The 11,289-nt window shown below is 33.6% G+C and overlaps 1 protein-coding gene across 1 annotated transcript; it reads right to left on the reverse strand.

Moving 5' to 3' along the window:
- Positions 1-1,833: 1,833 nt before the first annotated feature.
- LOC115963478 (protein JOKA2) lies at positions 1,834-7,076 on the reverse strand. The gene is made up of 7 exons (XM_031082479.1): positions 6,781-7,076; positions 3,801-4,894; positions 3,579-3,708; positions 3,235-3,492; positions 2,960-3,109; positions 2,245-2,865; positions 1,834-2,154 (listed from the first exon to the last, which is right to left on the reverse strand). Exons 1-7 carry the CDS (start codon positions 6,802-6,804, stop codon positions 2,056-2,058), a joined length of 2,376 nt encoding a protein of 791 aa, XP_030938339.1. The 5' UTR covers positions 6,805-7,076; the 3' UTR covers positions 1,834-2,055.
- Between the last annotated feature and the right edge of the window lie 4,213 nt (positions 7,077-11,289).

An 11,289-nucleotide genomic window follows, 5' to 3' on the forward strand; every position in this document is an offset into this window, starting at 1 on the left:
CTACTATGGGTCGTTCTCGGCAGAGAGACTCAAAGCAACACTCAGTTGATACTCTCTCACTTGACTGTTTTCTCTCAATTTTTCTGAACCCCTTCTTCTCCCAACTTTCTTCTATTTATAGCCAAGGTTAGTGGGAAGATTATGATTACAGTCACCGTTAGTGCTACTGAAGGTCCAATATTATCTGGTTAAAGTGGATGTTTAGGTGAGAGGGCGGTGCAGCATTTATGATCTTGGAACTTGGTTCCATCTTGACCGATTATGTTCGACAACTCAGTTTCCCGTGCATATCATGATTTTCCCGGACACGGCTCATACGCTTGCCCGGGAAAGCTTAACCGGTCACCTCTTGGAACTCAATACCCAAAACTTGTTTTTACACTAAGGCAGTTTCAAGAAGGGCATAAGGTAACTGGACCTTTCTGCTGGGCCTACGCCCAAAGCCAGTATGGGCTTGGGCCCGAGGCCTGGGCCCAAGGCCAGTATGGGCTTTGGGATCTCGGTGCCGTACAGCTTTCATTTGAACCAATTACAAACATTACTCTATTACCAATTACCTATCATTAATAACTTGTTACTTCAACTTATGTGAATCAAGAAACACTAAGAAAATTTGGGTGCCTCACGGTTGGTTCTTCATCAACTTTAAACACTTTATTAGGTAAGTTATCCATGATATTTATTAGGCAAGCATGATCATATCCCCTTAAAAAAAAAACTACTATATTCGCAACAAATCATATGAGGGAAGTTGTTATTGGTTATAATTTGAATTCACAATCTAAATTATTTTTTTGTCAACCTATAACAACCAATAATAACTTGACATTTAAGATTTATTATAAAAGTGTTATAAAAATGTTGTGGACATAATCTTTCTCTTAAAAAACAAAAAAAAAAAAAAAAAAAAAAGGAGAGAAAAAGACGAAAATCATCCCAATGACAATAACAAGTTTCTACTACCAGACATCCAGAGCGCATTTATGCGTACGTTGACTGTTGAGATCCAAGACCACACGCACACGCTTAATAAATTTATTGTATTTTATGCATCATCAATAAACATCACTGACAATAGGCGATGTATTGCTTATTTGATTTATATTTGTTCTGGTTAATCTAGGGCACCCAATACATTCTTATAACAGTTTGTATCCATCTCTCATATCGAAACATGTCTTTCGTTCTATCTAAAGTTTCTCTAGAGCTGTATTGTCATATAATTGGAGAACACTTACCAATTTTATTAAATCAAAATATAAAATAACCTTCTAGCATTTTATTCTTCAAAGTTCTTTCTTTAGAATAGATAAGATAAGAATAGTAAAATAAGTGTACTAACTATATACAAATGATAAATCCATGGAACTCTTAGCCCCCAAATAAAAAAATCATACTTCTCACACAAATAAATAACAATAATCTTCACCATAGAAGGCATATTGGATGTAACTATGACAATATATAAATTCGCGGCCTTTAATCCAAAAATACCTAATATTTTTTCAAAATGAACTTTAAATTTCACAGTTATGTCACATTACTTATATGTCAAACTTAATATACCTTCAGTTTTGTAATTTTTTAAATTAAACCACAAAATGATGTAAATTGCTTTAACAGAATTTCTAAAAGAACATGCATCTCTCTAAATAACTCACCTGAGGCTGAAACCTTTGAACCCCATGGTCTTTGGTTTACAATTCAGAGCGCTTTGAAAGCCACTAGTCCTTATTAATTATTTGTTTGGTAAAAGTAGGGTAATGCCAAGGCACGGGCAAAGAATATCCACATCAAGTAGAATAATTGAAAACACAAAACACAATAGCTAAATTATAAGGAGCTAAAGTGACCAACACATTAAAATTCACAACTAACATATATATAACTAGGTTTGTCTGTTACGATATTTATCAAGGAAATTCTAGTAAGATTCTGAAACACACCATGATCAGGGGGTCCCCTAGAAAATGCAAATCATTCAATAACAAAGTTTGTACTACCAGACCACCAATGCATTTATTTATAATAACAATAATATCTACTACTAGTAAACTAGGCCTTCTCCCCAGTGATGAGATCCATGACCACACGCTTGATACTCCCATTGTTCTTCACCAGCAGCTTCTTGTTCTTCTCCTTATCATTAAAACCCTACAGCCACAACAACAACAACAACAAAATGAGGGGGGAAGGAAAAGCTGGCATTAAAACAATTCATCATGCTTTCCGAAGAACACTTACCATCTCCTGCAACTCTTCAAGGATAGGATCCCACTCAGAAACGCCACAGAGATCATCCACTGATTGCTCGAAATCATACTCATTCATCCTCAGTACTTCCTTGTTTAAATCAACCTGCTTGAATCCCATCTCCTCAAGTTCCTTAAGGAGGGTCTCCTCAACAGGATTCTTTGGAACAGCTGATGTTGATGCATGCGCAACAGTGGATTGCACTTCGGTGGGTAATACAGGAATGGGGTTCTGTACATAGGTTGGTGCTGAAGGGGAATGGGATGGTGCTTGAGCAGGAGCTGGCAGAACTACTTCGGAGAGATCAATAATGGGATATGACACAGCTGATTGAGGCCCTGTTGTAGTGGGGGCAGAGACACCTTGGCCAACCAGCAAAGTATCATTTATTGGGAAAAGCTCATGGTCCTTTTTAGGCTGCTCGTCAACCACTTTCTTTCCTGGTTCTGTGGTTGCCTTTGAGTTGGAAGGCTCAAAAAATTCACCATCCATAGTGGGTTGAACATTCACATCTATAATTTCGGGGCCGTTGGACCCAGAGTTGACAGGGGGAAGATTCAAGTTCAAACCTTCTAGGGTATCACAAAGAGATTCATCCAATGAAGCATCAACCTGATTTTATAAATAATAAATAAACAGAAATGATTAAAAAGTCACTGAAGATATTAAGCTAACAAAAGGAGGGCTGCATGTAATGCAATGTTACCTGGATAAGAACCCAAATACGTTGACCAAACTTTTGACCGGAGGGTGATGCCATCCTCCAGTATGAACAGTATCGACCAGGAGATGCGGGTGCAGTGAAGTCAACTGCAATGTCAAGCTCCTTATCCATAAACACACCATCTGCGGGGATCTGGCAACAGATCGAGAAGGTAGATCAGAAAAACTTACCCACATTTAAAGATAGACATCAGACTCAATGTCGGGCATGAACATGATAAGAACAACAATAATATTTTCAAAAATAGCAATGCTCACCTCAAGATCAAGCGAAACTGCATCACTAAATCTGTCTCCCCCAATCCAGACAAGTTGAGTTCCCTGAGGCCACAATAAACTGCCATTGTTGCGCATCCTCCAAATCTTAGTAAATGAGGTAGAAGGGGCCATCGTTGTACCATCCATCACATTGACATCCAAAATGAAGCGACTATCCAGCTTAGGACGACCCAGCTTAGCTCCAAAACCTCTAGGCAAATGATGTGGCAATACTGGGGCAACCCAAGGAGCATTCATCTGAGGATGGAATGAAAACAGTAGAATATAAGTCAATAAACATAAGAGTTACCAAGAGAAACAAAACAGATGAAGAATCTACATACTTGTATGCAGGACCGTGGATTCCGACAAGAAACAGGACGGTCCATTCTAACAGGACGGTCAATTCTAATGTAATCAGTCTCATTACCCATTTCTGAGAAGCAAATACTGCAAAGGTCGTAATCTTCTTTTCTGCAAAGAAATCAAGAATTTAGCTTTTGCAATTAAACTGCTGAAAAACTTCGCTAACAGGTTAAAATCAGAGCTAAATATAAATTTCTTACACTTTGGACTTGTACCGAGGTCCAATTATGGGATGAACACCGCAGCCATCACATTGAACACCCTTGTGGAACATGCCACCCATGGATGCAGCATGACCATGGCTCCTTTTAAATGGTTGGCTAGGTTGGTATACATAAGAAGGCACAGATGAGTCATTTGCTATGGCCGTTCCAGTAAATGGACAGTCACCATAAGGAATACTAAAAATGTTATTAGTCTGGGTGGGCCTTATAGGAGGAACAGATGAACTTGTGGATGCACCAAAGCCAACAGACTTCAGACCAACAGGACCCTTGCTGTCCTTCTTAACCTCCTTCCGGAAATCACCAGCAATAACATTTTTTAATGCAACTGGTGCAAAATGTAAAGCTGTGCTACTTGATGGATTAGTATCACTAGGAGGGAGATTCAAATCAACAGAAGCAGGAAGAGAGATAACTGGAACGCCCACACCTCTGGACACATTTCCAGTGTCCACATCAGAACTGTTCCTTAAAGCTGAATCAACTGTCAACTTCACTGTGTCTCCTCCGTTTGGAGCATTTGAACCACCAGTATTATTCTTTGTGCTTGAATCTGCACCAACTTGAGACTGGGATTCCAGATTTGAGGACTGTTCCCCCTTTGCGAAACGGTCAACAAGTTCAGCAAGCACTGGGCTAGAGATTGCAGCTTTAGAAGCAAAGTCAAAAGAAAGCTTTGAAAGTGCTTCACGTAATGGCTCTGGCACAGACTTGAAGACTTCAGCGACAGCAGCGTTGATGTTTGGTAAGGGATGCTGGACTTGAGGAGATCTTAACGGGGTAGAACTACCACTTGATCTAGCATATGATTTACCACCGTTGTCATTGATCAGTTGTACGTCAATCCTCAAGAATTTCAGGTTCTGCCTCATCACGTCATGCAGATCATCATCATCAACAAGTGTTACTACATCACCATCTTCATCAATATATGTCAAGGTAGGTTCAGCATCAGGGGGAAAACTGAAAAGACTAAGGATCTTGGCCCTCAAGCCAGCCATGTCAAGCGCCAGTTTTTCATTTTCATCAACACGGGCATTGAAGCGCCTAAGGCTATCTCCATACTTAACCTGTATAGGCACATGTTAACAATTAGTTACCCAAAGAAGTGTTCATCCCCACTCATCATGACGATAGAATATAATCCTTTAACTCCCCCCAACATTTTACATTTTAAAGGCACAAGAATAATGAGATATTTGAAATTTATAAACCTACCAAAAGAACAAAAGAAAGATGAGCATACCCCAAAAAATGCATGATGAAAATCGCAGAAGTTATTTTTCAAGCATCTCCATGGTGAAAGCAAACAAAAATACATAGGACAAAACAAGAGGCACATCTTTCATGCTTCATCACGTTTTGACTTATACCTACCTCAAACCTATCAACCACCAAGGCTTAAAGCATGGGTCCCAATCCACAGAGAAACACAAATTCTAGAAATTTTACTGTAATGAAACCGCCAACTAAGACGACTGATAGCAATACCCACACGTTTGATAATCATAATAAGAATACAATTTGCAATAGTTTTTATGGGGTGCCAAAATGAAACCATCAGGAAACTTCATACATTTTCAGCTCTAGAAAACAGTCTCTTTACACATCAACTAGTCATAGTATTGACAGATTACCACATTACAAGCAACAAATTTTGGTACAAATAATTTTCATTGCAACAAGAACAGTTATATCAAGACTCAATATTACTGAAACTTGTAAATTAATTGAAACAACTGCTAAAATTTGCAACTGCATTAAGCATTAATCTCTACAAAGAGCAGTCCTGTTTTGCTAACAACTCAAATTTTACAGCCATTAACAATATTTAAGAACAAAATTTTAAAATCCAGAACAACCCAAAACCAAGTTCTGAATCTGAATCCAAAATCAAATTCCTTATAGTTGACACACACAAACACTAATAATCCATTTTCTTTCTATAACAAACATTAAATTATCTCTGATTCCTTTTTTATTTCAATTCTTCACTAATTTTCAGTGACTACACAAAATAAATCCAAAAATCAAATCTTTATTTCTTTCTTTTTTTAAAAATCCGTACTTTCACTTAGAAGTAAAATAAAGGATCAGTCTTTTTCATTAAAAGCACTTCAATTCTTCATATTGAACTGATTTCCTACGTTTTCTCAGCAACCCAACACATTCAATTAATGCAAAACAAGCAAATTCCTCACCAATTTTCAGTGACCACACAAAACAAAACGAAAAATCAAATCTTTATTTCTTTCTTCTTTTTTTAAAAAAAAAAAAAAAAAAAAAAACCGTATTTAAGTAAAATAAAAGATCAGTTTTTTTTTTTTTAATCCAGAGCACTTTAATCTGATTTCCAACATTTTCTCAGCAGCCAAACACATTCAATTAATGCAAAACAAGCAAATTCGTCCCAAATTTTCAGTGACCACACAAAACAAAACGAAAAATCAAATATTTATTTATTTCATTTTAGAAAAATCCGTACTTTCACTTAGAAAGTAAAATGAAGGAACAGGTTTTTTCATTAAAAGCACTTCAATTATTCAAATTCAACTAATTTACCACGGTTTCTCAGCAGCCAAACACATTCAAATAATGCAAAACAAGCGAATTCGTCACGAATTTTCAGTGACCACACAAAACAGAACGAAAAATCAAAATTTTATCTATTTCTTTTCTAAAAAAAAAAAATGCGTACTTTCACTTCGAGGTAAAATAAAGGATCAGTTTCTTTTTTTTTTTTTCATAAAAAGCACTTCAATTCTTCAAATTCAACGTTTTCTCAGCAACCAAACACAAACCATCAATCCAAAACAAGCAAATTCACCCAAATCAATAACTCAATTCACAATCCAACCCTTTCTCACCGATCAAAACAGGCAAAAGAACCCCAGAAAAAAAAAAATCAAAATTTACACAACCAAACGAAAAATCAAAACTTTCTTGGAAATATCACCTTGATCACCATCGTGGACTCCATAGCTCTGGAGATTAAAATCAAAGCGTCGCAGTGAGCCGCTTAAAGCAGAACTAAAAATTCACGAAATCCACGAAACCCTAAAACCCGATACTTCGCGATTTTGCAATTGGAGATTAGAGAAAAAAGAAAGAATTGAGAAGAGAAAAGAGAGAGAGAGAGCTCAAAAACGAAGCGTACCCGTAAGCCGCTATAAAAGCAAGAGAGTTTGTTTTTTTTTTTTTGTGTGTGTGTGTGAGTGTTTGGGAAATAGTGTTAAGTGTTTTGTTAAATAGCGAGAGAGGTTTTATAGTGTTTAATGTGACTTAGGCGATAAGAAACTTGGATCTTCTTGACTTTTTAATAGCTTTCTTATTGCCAAAGAATACAGCCACAACTCAAAACGCTAATTTGATTGTGATTTCTTTTAATGGGGGGTTTGCATACGTGGCAGGGTTTGATTGGTTGGTGTGGATTTTTTATTGGGCCACGTGGGGAGGTGCAGGGTTTGTGAGGTGGAGGTGAGAGTGCTGGATTTGGTATGCTACACATGGATAATATCAAATTAAATGTATCTAACTAGGAAAGTGTTTGGGATTGTCTGTGGACTAATTCTAGGATTGCATTAACATTGAGTTCTAGTTTTTCTTGCATTCACATTTGATGGCCGTGGAAGGTCCTAGAACTTGAAAAATGAGGAATTTTGAGAGGAGAGAATATTGCAAGATGTTTTGGCTTTTGCTTTTGTTTAGGGTTTTTTTTTTTTTTTTTTAATGATATATATGGTAGAATCTGACAGAATGACTGCTTGCTCTAAAATGATTATTCTTTATTTTCATGCAAGATTCTAATTGGTATAAACTCTGTTTATGATACATCTGATATAATTTCATCTTACAGCGTCTGCTCTTTAATGACTACCCTTACTCTTTATTATCATGTGAAACTCCTATTAGTTCGACTCTTTTTATGATATATAAATAGAATTTGACTACATGATGTTTGCTCTAAAATGATTACTTTTTATCATCGTGCAAGACTCTAATTGGTACAGCTCTTTTTATGATATATCCGAGAGAATTTCAATGTATAGCGTCCACTTTTTAGTGATTGTTCTTATTATCAAGCAAGATGCCAATTGATACAATTCTAACTAACTGATATTTGAGAAATTTAACAATGGAAATATTAAAGGAAATTTTATACTATATGAGGTCTTTTACGGATTATGATCATAATAAAATCTCATAATATTTATACAAGATGAATTGTTAATAAATTATAAGTCAAAATAAAATAAAAATAACTCACTTAAGGTGGCGTCTAGTACGGGATAATGTTTTAGGATTCTCAAGAATGTTGAAAGATTCCCACATTTGGTTGTAAATCACACTAGGAAATCAGATGCTAGGGGTAGCTGGATTCCCACTCAAGCCCTCTCTTTTCGGAATGTGGATTCCCTTTGAAATAGGTAAGTATCCAGATTCCTAAGTTTTAAAAAATTACATTTGTTATAAATTGACAATTTTACCATTTTTTTCACTTATCATTTAACCAATGGAGATAAAATATACTTATAAAAAAATAGAGATAAAACATAAAACAAATCATTAATATCTATTCCTTTATTTTTATCTATTCTTGCCACAACAACATAAATGCTAAAATAACATGAAATATTTATTTTTATTAACAAATTTGAGATTGGTTATTTGCTAAAATAAAATAAAATATTTATTTTTATTAACAAAACATGATGTTGTGATTTCCATAAAGAACAAGAATTTAAATAGTTATTTTTGTATTATACATGTCATTTTGAAATGTTAGACTATAGTTTTACTGAATTTGTTATAATTTATAATTTATATCTTGTTTGTCACTATTTATTTAGAGGAAGATTAAAAAAAAAAATTGGTATTGGGTTTATAAATCTAGGGGTAGTATGGGAAAAATAAATAATTCTTATCCCTATGAATAAACTAAACATAGGAGTTACATTCCAAGACATCTAGACTACAAGACATCACATTCCAAAAAATCTGGATATTGGGATAATGTGGATTCCCCCTTAACAAATGCCATCCACCACAATCAAAATAAGCCTGTTGGGAAAATGTCATTATGTGAGAAATTGTTATTCTCATGGACTTTCTTCTATATTATATGTAATTTAGTAAAAGCTTGATTTTAAAAATCATGATTCAACTAGGATTAAATATTAAGATTGTTTATGAATTTATTACCAAAATAACAAGTGATTTATTTATTTTTATTAAAATAGTCTTCTTTAACTAAAACTCTATTACTAAGTTCCATGAAATTTAAAATACTTATAGGATTAAATTTTCCAAAAGTTTCCAAAACATTTCCAAACTTTTATTTTTTGTTTTGATTGTTTATTATAAATATTTTTTATATATAGATGCGGTATTGATGTAGGGCATAGTTTAATCTCAAATTTCTTGATCGACAACAAAAAACTTTATCAATTAAGCTAACTATAAATCATTATAAATTTATATTTTAATATAATAAAAGTTACATACTTGTATCTTACATGCCAGCGCAGAGATAAAATTTTAAGAATGAGAAGCCAAAATAATATCAAAGATTAAAAAAAAATTAATTTAAGAATGTTACATGAGAAATATGAATAATTTTGGAAAGGGGGCATTCATATATTGATATATATAATCTAAGGGTAAATTTTGAATTAGACAGCTTGGCCCCTAAGCTTGTGACTGTGACAGTCTAGTTCTACCCTTACTGCAGACTGTGCTTTCACCAAGTCGCAAACTATATGTGTAATACATACATAATAAAATTATTGTACATTTACCCAGTACTTCGTTAATTATTGAAATAGTTAATTTAAAATTAATGTGCATTTACCCCTCATTAATTATTGAAATAGTTTAAAATTAATGTTCATTTACCCAATGCCTCATTAATTATTGAAATAGTTAATTTGTTTTAAATGAAACTCTATTAAACTTTCAAATGGCTAACTAATTAATTAATAATTAAGATAGGCTCAATTATACTATTAAAATGCTTTCCTTTTTGTTTCTCAAGAAAATGCTTTTCTTTTTAATTTATATATAATTGTTAAATAACCCTGTGCAATGCAAATTAATGGGTAATACCGTAATACTAATTAACATCCAATTTATCTTAGACATAAGATATGGCTAAGTTTAGTTGATAATATGAACTTATATCTTATCTTCTTTTCTTTTTATTTTTTATTTTTTATTTTTGAAAATTGGAATTTAATTGATAACATTAAGAAGTGCAACATTTAGGGTAAGTGAGTAATTAAAACCCCATCCATGAATATCAAAAGTCTTATAATTCAACTGACACTTTTTTATGTTTCTAACGAAGGCATCCAAAGTCTAAATACAATTTTGCATCTATGATGATCTTTCAGATATTCATCTGATGTGCCATGTCTAACTAGACCATCTTTAGGAGCCCATAGTTCAATTACCAAATACCATTACGTTAGTAAGGCTTAAGTTATGTTAGTAAGGCTTTGATACTTTGTTAAATTATTGATTGTCTCAAAAGTTTAAACTATTGAGATATGATAAATTTTTCATTTAAGCATATAATTTTAACACTCCCCTAACGTGTGAGGCAAAACTACCTTTTAATAAGTAAGACTCAACAAGTGAGAATTTAAATAAAATAAAATAAATTTAATAATTTAAACCCTTATTACACTTAATTGACCCAAATTGCATTGAATCATCTGTGTTGAGTTTGCAAAAGCCAATTGGTGGTGCATTCCTTTTTCTTTTTCTTTTTTTTTTTTTTGAAAAGGAAAGAAGAAAAAGGAAAGCACCACCAATTGGCTTTTGCAAACTCAATTGGTGGTGCTTTTTTTCCAAGCAATTAAGTTTACATGTTCGCTTGATCTGCTATGGTCCAAAGTAGTAGAACTAAATTGTGAGTGTTTTTCAGGGATGAGATTCTAGTCAAAGACCTCCTCTTTTTTTTTTTTAATTTTAAATCCAAGTTTATATAAATATATATATATATATATATTTCTTGGGTTGACTATACCTATTAATGAAATGTCTTTTAGTAAAAAGAAAAAAGGAAGTATATTGTTGAAATTTAATTCAATGTAGGTTATGCTTTATGCTTTGAGATTTTTTGTTACTTTGGTAAGAACTAAGAGGAAAAAAAAAAAAGAGAAAAGAAAATTTAAGAGATACCCTTATTACTTTGTTAATACTGTTGAAAAATGTTTGTTAAAACCATTGTTATAATGCAATCAAGAATTACCCGATTATGATTGCTAACAACATTATTAACACAATTCTCACAAATAAGAGGTAACTGGATATTGGGTATGCGTTTGGATTGCATTTTTCATGCACTACGTTTGCATTTGCGTTTTCCTTCTATTTTTTTGTTTCTTTTTTTTTTTTTTTAATTGAGAAGCACGTGAACGTGGGACACAAACTTGCCAGTGGGTCCCGTGCACAGTGCACG

Source organism: Quercus lobata, chromosome 10, assembly GCF_001633185.2.
Source record: "Quercus lobata isolate SW786 chromosome 10, ValleyOak3.0 Primary Assembly, whole genome shotgun sequence".
Lineage (NCBI taxonomy): Eukaryota > Viridiplantae > Streptophyta > Magnoliopsida > Fagales > Fagaceae > Quercus > Quercus lobata.

Coding starts and splice junctions, on each gene's coding strand:
- LOC115963478 (XM_031082479.1), bottom strand. CDS start 6,804: ATGGAGTCCACGATGGTGATCAAG. Junction 4,895..6,780: donor AGTCCACGATGGTGATCAAG/GTGATATTTCCA, acceptor GTGCCTATACAG/GTTAAGTATGGAGATAGCCT. Junction 3,493..3,578: donor ATCCACGGTCCTGCATACAA/GTATGTAGATTC, acceptor TTCCATCCTCAG/ATGAATGCTCCTTGGGTTGC.